We start from the raw sequence: 21,402 nt of genomic DNA on the forward strand, positions 1-21,402 counted from the left end.
CATGCAGACCTTGGCACAACAACAGTGAGAAGGTTATATGGCCCGCCTTTGTGTCTTTAGAGGTTGTACATTAACAACTTGATGTGGAAAAGGAGAGGACAGGTGAGCAGCCACTCAGAGGGAGCGTGAATCTGAGGAGTGAACAACTCAGAGAAAGACTTGGGTTCTGAATACAGCCCACACGTTGTTTCTTTTCAGGAGGAAGTTCTTGGAGAGTTTGGTGACTCCCCTGCACTACAGACGAGCTGGACCGTCGAGCAGGAGCCGTGAAAAACAGAAAGCCTTTATCAGATTATGGACTGTTAGAAACGTCAGGGCTGAAAATGGGATCAGGGTGGTGGTGGTGGTGTTTGTGTGTCTTGGGGATTCTTGCTGCTCCATGTCGGGGCGCCAGAAATTGTATGGACGGGATTGCAATCAATGTGATCCTGCTGGAGGACAACAAGTCTCCCTGGAGTCTGAACTTTGTGGAAGGGGAAATACTGAACGCGATAGAGACAAATAACGCCATTCCTACTCCAGGTAAGCGGTAAGGTAATCAAATATAAATGCAACATGAACACATCTTTACATGCACACAGAATTATGGGACATTAATTTGTATAACTGTAGATCCTACAATAAAAATCCAGACATTATTAATCAGTGCAAACATTTACAGAATATATTAGTTGACTGTTATTTTATGACACATAATAGTGTATTAAAATTATTGCTATGTCTGTGTAAAACTATGAATATAGCTGATTACATTTGGACGGATTCATATTATACATGATTCATTTATATTGCTGTGTGACACCTGTTTTCATTTCTTGCCTTTCAGCTTATCCAGTGTTTCCACTGTTAACTTTTGTCTATCAGATATCAGGGGAGTGAAGTGAAGCAATGACTAAGAACAGTTAGGGTAATCAGTGTAATGAATTATAAGATAAGAGCCTAAAAGAAATGATAATAGATCTCAGCTTCTTGTTTTATGCTTGCTCAGTTTGATCTTTGGTCAGCATGACAGTGATGCTGTTCATTAAGTTTTTTACTAAACTTGACATGACTGGATGAACCTGCTGTGAGCCCCTAGATGAAAGTAGTTGTGGGTCCCTATTGTTAGCAGTCATTTGGTTCAAGATAAATGTATGGTGATGTCATACTTTACGCTACTGTTCAATTGTTATATTGAGATCCAGCTGACTGTTTCCTAATCCTGCTCTCCTAAGGCTAATCACCATTCCTACGCCAATTCTGTTCCCACCTGGCAGTTTGACTTTGACAACACTGTCATTAGTTAAATCCATACCGTCTTTGAATGACTTCTTATATCTCAGCCGACTGATTGACAAGAGAACCTAGTAAAGAGGTCAAAAGTACATGATCGATGACACGACGTTGAGCTGAAAGCTCAGGCAAAAAGTCTTTATCCTCGCTCCAAACTAATGATGTAGAAGATATGAAGATAAAGAAACAGCATTGTTCTTGTATTGCAGAGTAAACAGGAAGTAGGCTGATGTAGGATTAGATTGTCACCCATATGATTCTTTCAGCTTTACCTGAAACTACATAAACAGATTGTTGGATGGTATAACCACTGTTTTTGGTGAAGTGACGTTATCTTGCATAATGACTTTGGCTTAACGTCTAGGCTTAATTTTTTGGAATCCAACAGAGCATGTCACAGCCCCCTAAACATGACAGACCACACCATAGTAGCAATTCATGTAATTTATTTTGTGTGCTGTCTGAGGCAGGGATTTAGCACACAGTCAGTTGAAACCTGTCACAACACTAAGATATTATTGTTTTTTCTGACTTTCTTTCTTTCCCCAACCATCAATGAAGGTGTGAATGTAAATCTCACGGCTAACTTTCGAGCGCTCAACCTGACCTATCAGCGACAAAAAACCTGCAAGAATACCAATTGTGCGGGAGTGGAGCAGATAAAGAGCATGATGGTAAGTACCTCCACTGATATGCAAATACCTTGGCAGGAGTGTGAGAAGCAGAAGATTGTTTTTTGAGGGGAGGGCTGCAAAATGTTTTAAGACTAAAGTTATATCCTAGCCCTGCTCCTGTCGATAAAAAGACCTGGTTCCTGTTTCCTCTTGCAGAATTCAGACGAGCTGGGATGTGCCGTGCTTGGGCCAACCTGCACCTTCGCTACCTACACCATAGTTAAGTAAGTGCCACTTTGACAGTGCAGATCAATATGGCAGTTCACATATCCAGACAAGGTTTAAAGGTAGACATGTTTTAGTATGGTGCTTGTGGAATTTGCCTTTTACCCCTTCATAGAGATTTTACTCTATATCTTACTGCCTCCCTTTCCTTTCTGCTTAATCTCTCTGTCAGTGCGGAAAGGGGTCTGAAGCTCAGTACACCCATCATCTCGGCTGGCAGCTTCGGCCTCTCCTGCGACTACACAGTCAACTTGCAGCGTCTCCTGCCACCCGCACGCAAGGTCTCTGACTTCGTTATCAATTTCTGGGAAAAGGAAGACAATTTTAAACCTCAGTGGAAGTCTGCATACGTTTACAAGAGGGAGAGCAACACTGAGGATTGCTTTTGGTAAGTCTCCTAGGCCTTGCCTAGTCATTCAGGTTCCAGTCTGGTGTTCATTGGAATGTCAGGTCTTCTCTTATCAGAAAATTTGAAAAAAGAAAATAGAATAATTATTTCCTCTAGTCCAAAACAATCCGAAAAATCTCTTACATGCCTTCACACTTCTGAGGCTCATTAACAGACTCCTTTGTCTATTGTAAGTTTTGCATACAAAAACAATGGGCCAGGAACACGTCTCCCTCGGACCTTACTGAATGTTGAAAGGCTTTGTGACCGCGAGTGACAGGATGACATGTCTTATGTGTTGAAGTAAAACACAACAGTGATTTGACTTTTTGTTACATGCCATGAATTCAACATTGAAATGTCGAGTTCATAGTTAGAATAGTTTTAACAAAGCTGTCCTGTTTTTTTCTGCAGGTATATAAATGCACTGGAACAAGGCAGTTTTGCGGAAAATATTCAAGTTCTGGTGGTGCTGCGCACACCAAAAGAACTGACAGATGTACTTAAATCACCCAAAAAAAGGAAAAGCAACTGTAAGTCTTTTAATATATATACACACACACACCGGGTATTCAGGACCCCCTCCCAAATACCCAAGTTTCCTCAAATTGGGAGGCATCAAAGAGACAGGAGGTGAAAAAGAGCATGTCAGATGGATGGGGAAGACAGTATGAAAAAACTGTTGTGTTTTAAAGGAGCACTAGTTAGGGGGGAATAAGCCCTATGGAAACTGCATATCTGTGTATTTGACTTTCAGAGGTCGATAATGACATCATAAGGCCTGTAGCTTTACTCCAAACCACTCAAATGTAAAACTAAGTCCAAGTCTGTTCCTTGTACACACACCTCACAGCTTTTTATTTCATGTTGATACAGCTATAAAAGAAGACATTTGGGTTTGGTATTAACTGGTTTCAAGGTTGAAGAGGAAATTGAAATGGAAATCAGGGTCAGAGGATTTGACTCCCGCTGAGGTTTCCTACATACACTGTAGTTGTTGATTAACAGTTTCCGTGTTTGCAGTGTTCATCATGTGTGGATCACCAGCGGACATACTGGAGGTGAAAAGTGGGATCAAAGGGGCGGACAACAGCGACATCCTCTTTATCCTCATTGATCTTTACAAGTGAGTGATTCAATCTCTTTTTCCATCTCTTAAATCTCCAGTTTGCATTTTCTGTCCAGTTCACAAATACTTGATCTCCTCTTTGGCATATAAAACACCGTAAGACAAATTTGTAACTTTTCCCCTTATTATGTAAAAAAAATATGGATTTAGATCACAAGGAAAATGCTAAATATTGGATTAAATAATTTATCAGGCCAGTCATGTTGGACCCATAGTATACAGCATATACATACAGAAAAATAATGCATAGCTTACTTTTACTTCTTCTTTTGATAATTAAGTACATTAAATATCAGATATGTTTACTATTACTGAAGGACTATTCAAATGGGTGATTTGACTTTGATCAAAGTGATATTTAAGTATGACTTTTGGGTACACTGACCGCCTCCTCTCCACAGTGACCAGTACTACACCAACACATCGTCAGTGTCGTCCATGAAGAACGTGTTGGTGCTCACGATGCCCAACACCAGGAGCTACACGATCAACACAGACCCTGAGGGCAACAACACGGTGAGGACACAGGATTTCAAAATTACTCAACTTCCTCGTTCCTTGTAGCATTTTTTACTTCCTCGATTTGAAAAAATTTTGGAAAAAAAGATTCACAAATCCCTTTGGCAGCATAAAGACAAAATATTTAAGTTTGATATAAATGCATACTGAATTTGATGTCCACAACATATTTCTAATAATTTGTGGGTACAAATCACTGAATGCTCAAAATACACCTGTTTGGAACATTCCTCAGGTAAACAGTGGATAGTATCATAACTCTGTATTAAAGCATCCTTGAAAGCCTCAGTTGTTCTGAGCAAATAGTCTAATGGTAAGAACAATATTTCTCAAAGGAATTTAGGGATTTCACCATCTACAATATTATATATTCAAAGAATCTGAAGAAATCTCTGCACGTAAGGGGCTTTTTTTTCTTTTTTGCATGATGAAGTTTTCCAACAATGGAGACAATGGACTGTTGAGCAGCTGGAATTTGTATATCAATCATCGTTGAATGTGCTACAGCCATCAAATTCAGACTAACATTACATTTAGCAGATGCTTTTGTCCAAAGCAAATTACAGTAATTCATACATGCATACACTGATGGCTGTGGCTGCTGTGCAAGGTGCAGATCAGCACATCAAGAGCAGTTTGGGGTTCAGTATCTTGCATAAGGACACTAGTCTCTAGTTCAGTCTACGTTGAGTCGGCTGTTCTGGTAACCTGTTGTTAATTGTGAAATTTAAGTTCCGCCACTGTTTTGCCCGCCTGCAGTCTCCTGCATTTAAGTCCACCTTTTCTGCTCCCACATGACAGGATTCGAAAATCATTGCATTCTGGTTTTGTTTCATTTTACCCAGAATCCCAACTTTTTGGGAAATCGGTTGTAAAGGAATCGCAATTCATTTTGTAAACGCGCGTTTTTTTGCTTTCTTGCCTGGGGTTGGATTACAAGATCCATACCATCCTCACATGTGTTCGTTAAATTTAAAGCTACAGCCAGCGGATGTTTATTCTTTAGCTTAACTTGAAGGTTTGAAACAGTAGCCTGTTTCTGTCCAGATTTAAAAACTGACCACTGCAATCCCTTTCTGCCATGGTTGCCTTTCTATCTAACTCTCAGCGGGAAAGGATATGAGCGTATTTTCCAAAATGTCCAGCATCAGTGTTTCTGTTACTCTGTGTAATCTACAAAAGAGTTTCACAAGAACTACATCCAGACAGCAGTTCTAATCATAAACGTGTTTTCCTCTCTCTGCAGATGAATGATTATATTGCCGCGTACCATGACGCGGTGCTGCTGGTTGGCCAGGTGATGAGGAACATTAGTGCAAAGAATCCGTCAGAGATTGAGAACATGGAGTACTTCAACACGAAAGACTTCAGAAATATCTCCTTTAATGGTGAGGAGGGAGGAGGAGAGAGCTGGAGAGAAGGAGACAGGAAATGAAAGTACAATGAACTTTAAAGGGGCACTAGAGAACGTGCATAGTCGCATCCTTCAAATTTGATTTTATTAAACTGTTTGAACAAATCATCCACGGGCTTTTATAGGCAACCAAGAGAGACATGGAGGGTCAAATTATTCACGTCGCCTTGCAATCTGCTCACATGTTGCCAATAAAAAAGTGATTACCACATAATACACTTATACAAATTGTTACATAGAGTCTCTTTAACTTCTAATATTGCTGCTCTACTTTAGAACATAACAAAAAGAACATCAATATTAAGGAAAAAAGAAATTCAAAACAAAAATGGAGAAAGTACTAAAAAACACATTGTGAAATAAAGAGGCCATCATCACAATGTATTTCTGTATGAACATATAATGTACCTGCAAAACAAATCATTTTTAGCTGCTACTTATGTATTTAGGGTTAATTGGCAAACTTTAAACTGATGAACATGCCAAGACACCTCATACCTGATCATCACGTTAGCATTGTTGTTGTGTCCATAATGATGTTAGTTCACTTTTGTGTCTGAAAAGGTGATGGAAAGTAACTAAGTACATTCACTCAAGAACAACCTAGAGGTAGTTGTACTTTGATTATTTCCATTTTATGCTACTTCATACTTCCTCTCCCCCACATTTTGAGTCATATACTGTACTTTCTACTCACCACACGTATTATAACTTTGGTTACTATTTGCTTCACTGATTGCATGCTGCATCAAAGCCAAAATAGAACATTTTTGAAAATGAATTTTTTCGTCAGCAATTGGATAAATAAAAGACTGATTCTGATAATCAGAAAAATGCTGAAAATGGACCTGGAGCTAGTGTGGCTTGTTACTTGTTATGTTGGCCCAACAGCTGTTAATTAAAATAGGACTGAATCTAAAAATACTGGAATCAGCTCATGAAATACTCATGAGAAGCATTTTCTTTTACTGGTTTAATCATTACTCCTCACAGATAGCTGAAAATATAGTAATGACACGACCTCCATGTCCACAAAGCAGCCCTGAGAGTTGACATGTGTTACTGTTGTGTTTGAGGCCTAACAGACTGAAGTTGTCAGGCGTTATCACTGTTGATGAAGTGATGAGGTGTTACAGCCTGCAGGCTGCAGCTGCCTCCGAGTGTGATGTAGAGTTCCCTCATAATGGGATGCACGTCTGTCAGGCTCTTTTATTCATGTTTTTTGCACTAATGACAAAAAGACATCTGAAAAATCGATTCAGTTCACATTTCACAGCAGACTAGTTAACAGTGGTGGTAACAGTGAGCAGAAGACAGGCTGAGCTTGTGGTGAACAAAGTGTCTTTAATATGTTTTGTGTGTAAAGATGTTTCTGCGATTCTGCTCAGGTTTAGCTGGAAACTACAAGCTCGACGTTCACGGAGACAGAGATGTGGTTTTCTCAGTCATCTACACCACTACTGACAACAAGGTACTTTCACCGGTATTACTTGTTTTGCCTGTTCTTTTTGTGCTGAATATCTTGCTGTAACACAGCGCATACAGTGATTTATGCTGGAATGTGTAATTTTCTCCTGTCATGTGATCCTCAGTTCAAACCTTTATATGGATTTGACACCGAAAACAAGGAAATCATAGTGGTTGAGACGGAGCCTTTCTTCATCTGGGGAAATCGACTTCCTAACTACAAACCAGATGGAGGTACAACTAAAACGCACACAGGCACACAGGCACACAGGCACACACGCATACACACACACACACACACGGTGTCAGATTGTGTCAGCTGGCTGTCACACCCTATAATCATAAACTGTCTTCCAACGCCCAATTCACACATACTGTATGTGCGCACATAAAAGCGAATAAACACCCACATAGCACACCTGTTAGGTGACAGTGTTAAGCTGACCATCAGCTGTTTACTGCTGATAATAAGATGCGTTATCAGTCTGCTGTGGAGTGTCGATGAGATTGAACTCCAGATGTGTTATAAAGCGGGAAACTATGTTGTTGTTCAAGATTTTACTGCCTCTAAGGTGAAGACGGAAATGTCCCAGTTTAAAGTTGTGTTTCTGTTTTAGGGTGCAAACAGTATTAAAGAGATTTATTTTTAACGCTCAAGACAGAATGATTAAAAACTGACAGAATTTGGAGATAGTATTTTGCCGAACAAATCTGTCTGGATTTACATTGTACAGGGTTTCTCAGAAATCTTGTATATCATTATTCTACACCTTTTCTGCAGATCATTACATGTCCTTCAAGACATAAACTCAAACATTATGGCATAATAGATAATGGGTGAGTCTGGATTTTCAACAGTATATCCCTTAACTTTAGATTCCATTGTTTATTTTTTGTCATCCTCAGGCCCTGAATATTACAATATCATCGTCATCGTGTTGGCTGTCACAGTGGTGGTGGTGGCCTCCATCGCCTTCCTTTTCTACAGGCAAGTTTCTGACCAATTTAAGTGCATAAAACCTCAGATTAGGGACGTCTCACTTTTAGTAGAGTCAATCAGAGGGTAAAAATGTCTTCATACAGGCTCGGTGATCACTTTTGAGATTGAGACATTTCTGGATGTTTGCATAAATACTACTATACAACTATGATGTTCCATAGATGGATTAAAATCAAGTGTGGCTGCGATGCATGAGTGTTGTATTTAAAATCATAATAGTAATTAAAAAAGGTAGTTTTATGGATCTCTTGGAATAGAGTTTTATGACCCAGCTAAAGAACTTCCAATTGAATGATTGTCTTTGTCCTGATTTTAGAGCCAAAAGATGTTTTTGCGAGAAAGTTACAAAATTGTTATATAAATGCTGAGTTCTGTCAGGTATCCTTGGATGTTGATCTGTGGACTATGTTGCACATCTTCATGGCAAGTTAAAGGAGACATATAATGCCTTTTCATTTTCTTTTCTTGTTTCTTCTTTAGGTTCTTGTGAATGTAACATACCTTGAAAGTTAAAAAAAAGCTTAAGTCTGCTTTAACAGAAGCTTCTCCCCCCCACAGAAAACACTACTTCTCAAACGCCTCATCAGTAGTCCCGCCTTTCATTCTGTGGCTTTCTATTCTGTAATGTATTTGCATAATTTATGCATAGCGGCTTGTTTGGCACTTAAGAATGAATTTCAGCACAGCTGCTCTGTTGTTGTTGTGCTGGCTCAGGTGTGTGTAAGCTGACCAATCGGAGGGCCCTGGGCGTTCAGAGGGGGGCCTTAAAGAGACAGGAGCTAAAACAGAATGTTTCATACAATGGGGGAAAATTGTGTTTTTTGATCATTAAAACATATAAAACTGTTTTAGTAGCAATCCATAATAAAATTATGAACCTGAAAATGAGCCTTATATGTCTCCTTAAATGAAATGATTGCCTCTTGATGTTATTTCCTTCCTATTTAGACAGAACAGAAGAGATCGTCTGATTAGGAATCGCTGGTCCCACATTCCCTCCGACTTCATCACACTTCTGGAGAAGAATGAACTCAACGTCATCTCTCTTAAGGTAAATGAGGTGTAGAGTCAGTGTCAACATGGTCTCACTTATTATTGATCCCGGCAGGACGGTGAAGTTTATTCTGCAGTGAGAAACTAGTGTAAAACTTCAACCCAGACTAATTTCAATTTCCTACCTCTCATCACTCCACCGACTTTTCTCTACGAAGGACTCAAATTGACTTTTTGTTCAACATGAGTGCAATAGAGCGCACATTAAAGGATAAGTTCACCCAAAAATGAAAATTTGGTCATTATTTACTCACCCTCATGCCGACGGAAAGGCAGTTGAGGTGTTGTTGTCCACATAATATTTCTGAAGCTTCAAAGCAAAACAGAGTTCTTCCCTCAACAACTGAAGTGGATGGGGACTTGTTTTAAAATGTTAAAAAACAACTGAAAGAGAGATTTTCCAGCTCTAACGCTCATAGCTTAGCAGCTACGGTGAAGATTTGGCCTTAAAAAACCATCTGAATGACGGCTTTTCAAATCAATTTATTACTGGACGAGCTGTATGCGGCCATTTCAAAACAAGTCCCCATCTGGTTCAGTTGTTTAGGAGAATGTTTTATTGTGAGGCTCCACCCCACTTTCCATTTTTCCCTTTTTATTTAAGGGTGAACTTTTAGTTTAAAAGAAGAAAAATCTGTTTCCTAAAGTTTACTCAAGTTTGCACATAATTTCTGTACATGTTGATTTACTGTCATCTCCAACCTGCAACTCCGTCCTTAATATGTCCTTCACATTCCCCCATCAGATTGAAGACGAGAGGAAAAAAGGAAATTTCAAGATCCGCAGTGCACTGTACGATAAGAAGGTCGGTGAACACAACACCCTGCAGTAGTTTTCTATCAATCAACACACTAATCCAGTGCTGGCATGACTGACGCTGCTGCGATATTTTCAGATTGTGATTCTAAAGGAGCTGAAGCACTCAGACGGGAACTTCAACGAGACCCAGAGGATAGAACTCAACGCGGTGAGATGAACAAATGCAAACACAGCGGGTGGTTTGTTTGCTGTTTGGGGTTTCACTGATTTGATGTTTTGATGGCTCTTCTTTTCTTTGCAGCTCCAGCAAATCGACTATTACAACCTCACTAAGTTTTATGGCACGGTGAAGTTTGATCAGGGTGTGTTCGGAGTGTTTGAGTATGGAGAGAGGGGGTCACTCAGGGTACGTATGGCATGTTCAGTATGCATACATATCGAGTCACTATTTTTAGTATAGGTAGCATTGCACAGAACAGGCAAGAAAAGATTAAATATGGGTTCAGAATAACAGATTCAATGTGATGGTCCTTCTTTTCTAAATAACTCCATCATATGATGTTCGAGGCACAAAGTAGCATCACCTCACAAATGCCCTGTGTCCCTCTCTTCTACAGTATGTGCTGAACGACAAGGTGTCATACCCAGAGGAGACCTTCATGGACTGGGAGTTCAAGATCTCCGTCATGTACGACATTGCCAAGGTGAGACAGAAACGCTGAGCTCCGTGAAGAATGACACATTGCATGAGTCTATTTTATACATTGCAGTACCCTTTTTAGAATTGTAGCAGACTAATCCCATTTTGTTTTTGTTTGGGGTTTTTTTTTATTTTTTTTTTTATCAAAGGATAATTTTAACCAAAAATGAAAATTCTTTTTTAATTTCCTTAATTTGTGTTTTGAAAACCGGGCCTAAAATTTAACTCTTCAAAATAAAAGCACCGAAGAGTAGAAGTTTTGATGTGATTACACAGCTGTAGAATGTTTTTTCTTAAAAGAAAGTATCTATATGCCTAACTTCACCATTACTCTGCCATTACTGGGTAATTTTACAAACGAATCTCTTTAATAGGAGAAATTCTCAAAAACTAGATCCAAACTAAATTGTAACAAGTATTTTTCACTACACCAGTAGTGACTTTTCTGACCCTTACCCCAGAGGTGAAGGGAATCCCCCCTCCACTCACATCCTGATATGTTCTCCACAGTATATGATTACTGTATTCAAAACTATTTAATTTCACACAATACACACGTACATCATTAGGAATTGTTGTTGTTCTCCCAGCAGTCACTAGATGTCAGTAAAGATCAGTGACTGCCACTTAGCCAAACCTTCTCATCTCCTTCTTGTTTTCTGTGCAGGGCATGTCCTATCTCCATGCCAGTGACATCCAGGTGCACGGTCGCCTCAAGTCCACCAACTGTGTGATGGACAATCGCATGGTGGTGAAAATCACCGACTTTGGCTGCAACACCTTTCTCAGCCCCGGCAGAGGTTAAAACTACAGTCTCTCCTCTCTCCTGAGTGTTTTGTTCATTCCTTCATCTTATCACTTTCTTACATTTTCATTTCCCCTCCTCCTCTCAGACTTGTGGATTGCTCCGGAGCATCTGAGGCAAGAGGGCACCTCTCAGAAAGGGGACGTCTACAGCTTTGCCATCATCGCTCACGAGATTGTTCTCAGAAAGAGCACCTTTTACACCGAGAGATGCTCTGACAGAGCAGGTGAAGCAAACTTACACAACCACCGTCCAACATCAAGCTCCCACACTGACTCTGAGCTTGTGCAAATTAAAAAGAATTAAGACAAGCATTTTTTTTTTCCTGAAGAAACTGTGTGGCAATTATTGGAAGAGAAGGAGGGTTTTGTTTTTTTTGTTTTTGCAGGTGGGTGGTATGACTTATTTTTAGAGTTTCCTTCTCAGCTTGGATTTATATTGTATTGCAGCTAGATTTTGTTCTGCTCTTCCTTCCAAACGCCGATTAACAGTCCTTATTTATCCCAAAGAAAAATCATTAAACAGCCCACTTATCTTCAAACAAACAAATGTAAAACTGGATTTGGAGTGACATACCAGGTCAAATTGAATTAAATGAGTTAATAAAGGTACCCAAGCTGCTGTATTCCAATGTAGTTCAAAGTCAAAGTAGAAGAACATGGGGAAGGCTATATTCTAAATAAAAAAAAAGAAAAGATATCATTTTTGTACACCTCCTAATTTGTGTGAATCAGCAGGGAATTATTGTCTGTGTGTCTCCCAACAGAAAAGCTTTCCAAGGTCATCACGTCCTACTTCAGACCTGATCTTAACTTAGACACAGCTTCAGAGAAAGAATTGGAGGTTAGTCAATGACAAATGTGTGACAACTTTAATTACCAATGTGAGCGTATTGTCTATCATGTCTTTGAAATGATGTGTCCTCTGTCTCCTAGGTGTACATGTTGATAAAAAGCTGTTGGGACGAGGATCCAGAAAAAAGACCTGACTTTAAGAAGGTAGAGAACTTACTGGGGAAAATAATCAGGTAATCACTGTTTTTACCATAAAGGGTTCTTGCCATATAGGATGTTCTCATTTTTAGCCTAAGGAAGCTATTTTTGGTCAATTTAAGTGGGTTTTGAATTGTTCCTTCCACTCCTTTGCTTTCCTTTCATTGTCTTCTAGTAAAATTCATAACCAGGACAATGAGAGCTACATGGATAACATGATCAGACGGCTGCAGATGTATTCCAGAAACCTGGAGCACCTGGTGGAGGAGAGAACGGTCCTCTACAAAGCTGAGAGGGACAGGGCCGACCACCTCAACTTCATGCTGCTGCCTCGGTCAGTTTACAGTTAAAGGAGCACAACGCAGATCAAAAATATAACACGTATTGAATCCGCAATAACACCTCAACACAAGTTTCCAAAGAGTGCTTGAAACATGGTAAACAAGCAGAGAAGCAAATAAACAACCAAAAATAATAATAAATTGTTAAAATAGATAGTTTAATAAAATGGCTAAACAGTTTGAATCGCAAAAGAAATGGGTATGGTTGGCCTAGCTAACTAAGTAATGGATAAACAGTTGAAACAGGCTAGTGAACTAAAAGTAATGGATAAACGGTGTAAATAGTTTGCTTAAAGTAAATGATAAACATTTTGAATAAAAAAGTAATGGATAAACACCTGAAATAATATGCTAGTTAGCCAAAAGTAACATTTAAATATATGCTAGTTAGCTAAATGTAATAAATGAATATTTGAAATAGGCCAATTATTTAATGGAAAAATGTTTGAAATATATGCTAGTTGGCTAATGGATAAACATGTGAAATAAAGGATAGTCAGCTTAAAGAAATAAACATGTTGAATATATACAAGGTAGCTAAAGTATTGGATCCAAATTTGAAATATTCTAGTTTACTAAAAAGTAACGAATAAACATGCGAAATGATATGCTAATTGGCTAAAAGTCATGAATCAATGTTTTCAAGATATGCTAGTTAGCTAAAAGTAACGGACAAACATTTGAAATGGGAATTAACTTATGGATAAACAGTTTTTTAGAAAGCCTAGTAAGGATAAAGCAGACTAAGACACTTCAAGTAGTTAGCTAAAGTAATGGCTATGGGTGAAAAAGCTATGGGTAGACAATTGAAACAGGCTAGTTTACTAAAAGTAATGGATAAACAGTTGAAATAGATAGCTGAAATTCATGTAAGAAAAAAAAAAAGGGCTTAAAGTGCCAAAAAGTTTATATAACACCTGCTTTAGCTGATTTCTCTGGTCTGACAGCACAGGTGGATCGTCCTGTTTCGTCTGTCTTTCAACATGTTTCTGTCTGTAGGCCTGTGGTGAAAAGCCTGAAGGAGACTGGTTTGGTGGAGCCAGAGCTGTACGAGGAAGTGACCATATATTTCAGTGACATAGTCGGTTTCACCACTCTGTGCCAGTACAGCACGCCCATGGAAGTCGTGGACATGCTCAAGGACATCTACGAGGGCTTCGACAGCATCGTCGACCACCACGACGTGTACAAGGTACTGACATGGGTTGAATTCAGTAGATAGAATAACAGACAGCAGAGGTCACGGACGCCATCATTTAATCCGTCTGCCCTCAGGTGGAGACGATTGGCGATGCCTACATGGTGGCCTCTGGGCTCCCTAATCGAAATGGGAACAGGCACGCGGTGGATATCTGTCGCATGGCGCTGGACATCTTGGCCTTCATGGGTACCTTCCAGCTCAGACACCTGCCTGGTATCCCTGTGTGGATACGCATCGGTGTGCACTCAGGTAAATGGCACAAAATCTTTAACTGTGCTTGTTGTCTAATAAATAAAAAGAAGAATTATTTATAGATAGAAAAGAATGACTTGGTCTTTCAAATTGCTTTAAAGGTCCCCAAATCATTTTACTACCTTTGCTCAGTTGATTCACCACCTTTTGACCTTTCCACTCATTTTCTTTCATGATGTAAAACTAACTGAAGATGTGTGTTTTCTGCGTGTGTGTGCAGGTCCCTGTGCAGCAGGTGTTGTTGGGATAAAGATGCCCAGATATTGTTTATTTGGGGACACAGTCAACACGGCATCTCGGATGGAGTCCACAGGACACCGTGAGTCGAGAAATAAATAATGACACATTTAATGGACGACCTGACAACATTGGTGCTGCTTAGTAGTTTGGTCCAGTTATGTTGCTGAAGCAATGTGCTGCTCAGTACTCACATGCAATTGCAGAAGCTACCAATCAACTTAATTAAATTAATTTCCACTTCCACATAATACAAAAAACCAAATGATGCCTTGTTTTGTTATATCCTCCAGCCCTGCGGATCCACGTCAGTCAGCCTACTATAGATATCCTGCAGAGGACGGACTGCAAGTTTGAGTATGAGATGAGAGGAGAAACGTATCTGAAGGTAAAGATGAGTGTCTTCACCAGGTTCACTGCATGCGTCACACAAGTGAACCAGTTTGAAATGAATCCAGAGGCATTCTACTCCTACCCGAGCGGTGGACTTGACCACCACGCATTGATGCAAAATGATGTAAGTGTGTGTGTGTGTGTGTGTGTGTTCTCTAAGGGTAAAGGCACAGAGACAACCTACTGGTTGACAGGAGAGACGGGCGAAGACTACGACCTCCCAACTCCACCCACAGCGTAAGCAAACCTTCCACCTGTTAAATTACTTATCCTTTAAATCCACTAATTAACATGTCCCAGCTTGCTTGTTTTTGTACTTATTTGTCCTATTTAAAGAGATACTCCATAGCGTGGATATATGAGTGAGGACTGAGTCTTAAACCTAGTTGCCTGCTTTTCCAGAGAGAACTTCCAGCGGCTCCAGCAGGACCTCGCCCAGATGATACTAGCGTGTCTGGAGCGCCGCCTTCGGGGATCCGTCCGCAGGAGGAAGCCGCTCTCGAGTCAGAGCAAGGAGGGCGACGAGGACCGGGTGTCAGAGGTAGAGTCAGAGGGAGGCCCTCCGGAGTACCTGCATCTGGCCACAGTGGATAACACCCTCAGTACCTTCCTGTAGTGCACACACATTGTACAAGTCCAGCCCTGTCACAATCTGAAATTAGAACTCCCAGCCTTGTTCTTTGCCCCTTCTGCTGCCTACTGAATCCCTGGTTAGAATGGCAACAGCAAGGAAACATGTGAAGATAACAGGGAGCCAGGCATGGACATGAGCTGTTTTTGTGACACAGATCGTATTCATTGATCAATGAAGATGTCATTTATTTTCTGCTTGGTCTGAAACTGGGTCGTAAGGAGCTAAAAGGATCCCGGGACAGCATGAGAGACAAGATATTGCCACTTTTCCAACTGCTTAAAATGTCTGTGGCATTTTTGAAAAGGAAACGTTGAGCACGTGTCTGTTGGAAAGCAAGACAATATGAAGGAATGAATTAGTGGTATAAAAAGAGACACATTTATCCAGCCTACGTGCAGAAACGTACGGGAATAACTTGAGACACAACCAGATCAGATTTCATATTTATCTGCCATATAAAAAAAAATCGGGACTTTTTGCCGGTATGTCAGTCTGCAAAAACACGTAATTCAGAATTTTTAAGTCACATTTATTCATGCTAAACCCCTTAAATGCACATTTTTTTCCCAGCAATTATCAAGGGAAAGTAAGCAATGAAACAACTGGAGCAGGGAGGTGGTGCAGGCAGTGAAGATGATTGCGAAGGGATTGCGCATAAAACCAATTCCAGGTTTCGAATGTAAATAATAGTCCAAAACTATCTATGAGGTCCGACATCCAAGATCTCTTAAGCTAGCCTATTAAAATGATCTTTGGAGCTCCCTTAAAATTAAAAGCAGGTTTTAGTTGCAAATAATTTGATAAAGTGTTTAGTCTTAAGTTTGTTAGTAGAAGTAGAAGCACATATTTCTATTTTTCACTCAAGTCCCGATCGCGCTCATAACAGTTTTAAATATAGCAATGTTTTATATGTACATTTATTCTACACTAGTTAGTTTCTATGAATTTATATTTTTTACCCAGATTACACATCTGGAGACAACTGCTTTTTGACGTCAGCTGCACCTCTAATGGACCACTGGCTGTACAGTTCAATCACTGAGAATAAGACGAGACGATTTGAAGGGTAACTCCACCAGTTTTTACACATTAAAGTGTGTTTACGGATCTTGAGGATTACTAATGCACATGTGAAAATGTAGTATAAAGTACTTTGTGACTCCAGAGGAAGCTGCATGTAATCTGATACATTGCCGCTGTTGCAGTACTTTTAGGGAATATTGCTGTTTTTCCCATTTTCCCAGTGTCGGAAACAAATAAATGCCTTAAGACAGACCGCTGTTATTATATATTTGGTTTAATCTAAATTTATATCAAACAACAACATAGGCTATCTTAGCTCAACTGTTAAGTGTCTATTGGAGAGGCTGAGTGTTTGTCTCTCTCCATGTTTTGTTTGAGAGGAGGCCTGCAGTCTCTGATTTTGAAATGCCCTGGTTTGAGAGTTGACTACTGAACTGGCTGTTGACTTATAACTGACTTTGTTATTTCTGTTATTTAGACTGAGCGCTAACATGTGGGCTCATCCTCATCATGTCATTCTCGTAGCAGTCAAGAAAAAGATTTTCAATTCTGTATCATAAACCAAAGGACAAAGATTTATTTTTGTTGAGAATGGTGACATTCATTTACATTAAATAAAATAAAAAAAACCAAGCCTTTTTGTCACATCATTGAAAATGTTGTATGTTGTTCAGGTCCTGATGAAATACAGTTCAATGAAATCAAAACACAAAGTTTGTCGAAGCCTGTAAAGGTTCATCTGAGGCGTTACAATGCATGTGTCACACAGTTTGCTTAATGTATACAGACACTGAGGCTCTATGGACAGCAGAAGAAAGAAACTCCAGCATCAGATAAAAATAGTTTTTCTATCCACAGCTGCCTGTCAGATTTGTTGTTTTTTTTTTGCACAGAATATTAAAAGAAGACTGCTTTATAGACCTTTTACACATCAAATACTATGTAGAAACAACTCTACTGTACAGCAGAAACAATGTGTACAAATAAAAGAGTCAAGTGTGGATCCAGCAAACCAAACGAGGTAACTGGACATGTAAATGGAAGTTTATGAAACAGACCTAATGCTAACACATGCTCATTTGAGAGGAAAACTAAACTGTATTCATGGGGCAATGTCTGTTCAACAGCATTTATGTGAACTGAGACCAAGAACTGCCATATTTAGTAAACCTGATGAACATATCTTTATTCTCATGAAGATCATCAGGTTGGTCAAAAATAAAAGCTAGTCATCAAGTACAAAAAAAGCAAAAGTCACCCAAAGATGACGGTAAACCCCCTCCCCACACACACACACACTAAAAAAAAGTCAAATCCCAAATTCTGTTCACCGTGTAACATTCAAAAAGAAACCTCGAGAATAAATTAGACAACTGAACGTACAAAAAAATAAAAAAGGCATGACATTTTATACAAAACGGCTCCAGCCTTCAAACAAGTGACAGCTTCACCTCACACATGCAGCTGCATGCTGTGCACATACGTACTTTCTTTGTCTCGACTTGAACGTCTTGTGAAAAATAAAGTCATCAGAGCAAATATGACCTGGAAGGAAACCACACCAGAACTAAATCTGGACTCTCAGTGAGATTGTAAACTACCCATTCATAGACTAAAACATTTATACAGCTATTTTAAAAAAATGCATGTAATAACACCTATGACCGTTTTGACATGTCAGTTTTGCTGCTTGAACTCAAGGCACCGAATGATCGAAGTTTAAAAAGAGCCACAAGAAAATGCTGAAGTAACAAGACAATAAACACAACTGCGTCTCCTTCAGACTTCTCCCTCCTGCCAACATCACTGGTATGATTATCAGAAGCCTGATGAGTAACTGTGTCGTCACTGCGCCAACATTTACTGCATTCTACTAATCCAGCTAATAAGGTATTGCAAAGAGCCTTAAAAGGTTCAGGATATCGGTTTCTATTTCTCAGTTAAAATTGACGAGACACTTCATCTTTTGTACACGCATACACACACACACAAAATTGTATTTGCAGCCTATTTTTTTTTTTCAGGTTTAATTATCAAAGTGTTATCAAAAAGAGTCGCCGACCGTGGTGTTAATTTTTCGATTGTCTCACGTTGTAACTACTGTGTATTGCCTTTATAAGACAGTTTAAGTGTATTTGTGTGTCCCTACTGTATGTTTGCCGCTCAGCCAGTGTTACACGGGAGCTAAACAGCAGGGGGTCCAGACATAAGCTGCTGACAGCCAACGACTAATATGGCTGCAGACATCTTGGAGGCACAAATAATCTCTCTGCATGAGGTACACTCACTCTGGTGGGCCGGGCTAAAGAACTGCATATTTTTAAGGTTAGTACAGAATAGTTTTTAATGACTAATACAAAGGAGACACGCTCATTTTTAGCCTCATAATTATATTGTGGGTTACTACTAGATTAGGCCTTAACGCTTTAATGCTCAGAAACACATCAGTTTTCTCATACTGTCACCGTGTGACATGGTGACATAGTGTGATGTCACAAAATCATGGACTTAAAGGCGGGACTACTGACGGGGCGTTTCAGGAGCAGTGTTTTCTGTGGGAGAGAGGAGCTTCAGTTGCTGCGGACTTTGACCTTTTTAACGCTCAAGAATTTTTACATGAGAAACTATAAAACACTGAAGGAAAGGAAAAAATACAAGTTAATTTTGAATAACTAAATATCAATGATTTTTAATCTAAAAAACCCAGAAGAAATGCACTATTTACCTCTGTTTGAGTACCGCTGAAAATTAGAGTGCTCAGCTTTACCATTGTTTGGCCTCCACCGCTGGTGGACGAATTATTTTTATTATTAATGCCTCCAAGAAATGGTTAAAAAGAGACCTGTCCTGGTTCTATTAGCATATATTCTACAAAGTAATTTCTATTTCTATCAGTTAAAAGTTTTGTAATAGGCTGTGACTCGACACTGGATTACTGCAGATATATTCTTGGTTAAATGTGTATGTTCATATTTGATTACCTGCTGATAAAAACTTGTTAACCCTGTTAATTTTCAATTGTGCACGATCCTGTATTTTCCAGCATTCAACCACTACACCTGCAATGTTTACATGTACGTGTAAGTGTAAGTGTTTTCACACCATTTTACAAGCTACTATCAGGGGTTGTGCCACAGACTTGTGCAGGGGGATACAAATTTGATCTGTGGTGCAGTTCCCACAAGTTGCCAACAGAGGTGGTTAAAAGTCACGTTTAATCTAACTTACTGCTTCTCAAAACTCTGTTCAATCATACACCTGCACTGCGGCAGAGGTGCCCACTGCGAGAGTTGACAGAATGAGTTAAGCGCTGTTCCCTATTTCAACATCAAAGACAGTGACAGAGGACTTTGTGGGACTATCACTGTTACAAAACGGAGAAACGCCTCGCTCTAATGTCTCACCCTCTACCACTCTCTGTGACTCTCTGTTACATCCTCTCCTAATTCGCACCAACAGTGCTCTGTCAGCTGTGGCCAAAAGCTGGCTCTGGATCCCAGCCAGGGAGACACACTGAGACGACACTGCTGCTGAGCATGCACCAGGCACGTGGTGATGCAGGTGTGTATCAGCACACAGCAGGGTGTGAGTGAATATTCTAGTCAGTGGAGAGTGTGAGTGCGCTGACAGCTCTGTTGGACAGTGATTGTTTCGGTCTCTGACAGTCTTGCTGTAGCCGGATGAAACATTTGTAATGTAAGCAGTAAAATGCCCTTGTCTGTATTCATCTATCATGTTTCCATCTGTTAATTTGAAGCCAACTGTCCTGACTCGCGAATGAGGCATCGCAGTCTATCATATCTCTGAATAAGGCTAGAACAGATGGTTTAACAAGCACTTGCATGCTTTGTATGTAGTGCCAAGATCTGGTCCAGCCTCAACTACTGAGGGCTGCAGAGTCCGTGTTTTAACCAAATGTTAGGGGGAAAACTGAATACATACTTTGGGTTGATTAATTGATTAATGCCTCCATTCCATCTGTTTAGGAAATGTTATAATCCAAAACTCCACAACACCAATGTCGTTTGATCTTTTTACACCATTCATCAGACCATAGTGACGCAGTAACAGCTGTCAACAATGTCAGATTTCTTCAGGCAGTTCTCTGTCAGGTTTTGGTTGAGCACCTTGGATCAGCCAGCTTTAACCTGGATCTTTGGTTATAATTTACTAAGGTCCACTACTTCCCTTGGCAATGTAACATTTGCTCACACCAACAAATGATTAATTCTACTAATACAGTTAGTTTAACTGAAAAATACTTTCAAAGATATTGCTGCGACTGACTGGGAGATTTAGTTTTTCTTTTTTCCTTTTCGGTCATCTTTCTAACTGGCATTTTGTCAATGAACTGATAGGAATGCTACAGATCTGTTTGGATGACTGTCCATTGACGCAACACACACATACACCATGTACAGAATGTCATAATAAGCCTAAAAATAACAAGCTCTTGTGATTTCTACATCCGGGACCCGTGGATCTGGAAAAGCTGTGAAATTAAAGAAAAAACAGATATTAGCAGATCCATAGAAAGTGAATCTATACAGATTCTATACAATCTATGCTATGATTTGGCTGTGATGATGGTGATGATGGTGGAAATGGTGACAGAATGACTTACTGACATGCATAATGGCTGGAAAAAATTACAAAAACATACACAGCCATGTCTTAATCACATTACACGTCTTAGAATGTGTGCCCCTTTGACATGTACTCAATCTGTGTCCATTATGTGGTGGTCTAACTGTGTGTGACTCTACATTGAGGCTGTATATACAGTATGTGCACAGACTGGGGAGGACATCTAACACTACTGCTGCACTGAAAGGTCAGAGATATTTCATGTCACAGCATTGGTAATGAGAGCCTATAGAGAAACGGTGCGCGATCAATATCTGCCCCACTGTGTCGGGTCACT

General features: G+C 39.7%; 2 protein-coding genes across 5 annotated transcripts in view; one reads left to right on the forward strand and one right to left on the reverse strand.

Moving 5' to 3' along the window:
• gucy2cb (guanylate cyclase 2Cb) lies at positions 1-17,107 on the forward strand. Its single transcript, XM_030399963.1, has 27 exons — positions 1-522; positions 1,834-1,946; positions 2,103-2,170; positions 2,344-2,559; positions 2,974-3,092; positions 3,583-3,685; positions 4,090-4,204; positions 5,454-5,595; positions 7,010-7,092; positions 7,214-7,322; positions 7,995-8,076; positions 9,037-9,139; positions 9,887-9,946; positions 10,037-10,108; positions 10,202-10,306; positions 10,518-10,604; positions 11,268-11,400; positions 11,494-11,631; positions 12,172-12,248; positions 12,341-12,432; positions 12,573-12,731; positions 13,738-13,930; positions 14,014-14,188; positions 14,412-14,510; positions 14,722-14,816; positions 14,982-15,058; positions 15,224-17,107. Exons 1-27 carry the CDS (start codon positions 324-326, stop codon positions 15,435-15,437), a joined length of 3,228 nt encoding a protein of 1,075 aa, XP_030255823.1. The 5' UTR covers positions 1-323; the 3' UTR covers positions 15,438-17,107.
• The window catches only part of kctd17 (potassium channel tetramerization domain containing 17), a 23,421-nt gene continuing 19,047 nt past the window's right edge, over positions 17,029-21,402 (reverse strand). For all 4 annotated transcript variants that reach the window (XM_030399969.1, XM_030399964.1, XM_030399968.1 and 1 more), the window contains exon 7: positions 17,029-20,970. The gene's annotated coding sequence lies outside the window, so the exon portion shown is untranslated. The remainder of the gene's footprint in view (positions 20,971-21,402) is intronic.

The sequence above is a fragment of the Sparus aurata genome, chromosome 20 (genome assembly GCF_900880675.1).
Source record: "Sparus aurata chromosome 20, fSpaAur1.1, whole genome shotgun sequence".
Taxonomy (NCBI): domain Eukaryota; kingdom Metazoa; phylum Chordata; class Actinopteri; order Spariformes; family Sparidae; genus Sparus; species Sparus aurata.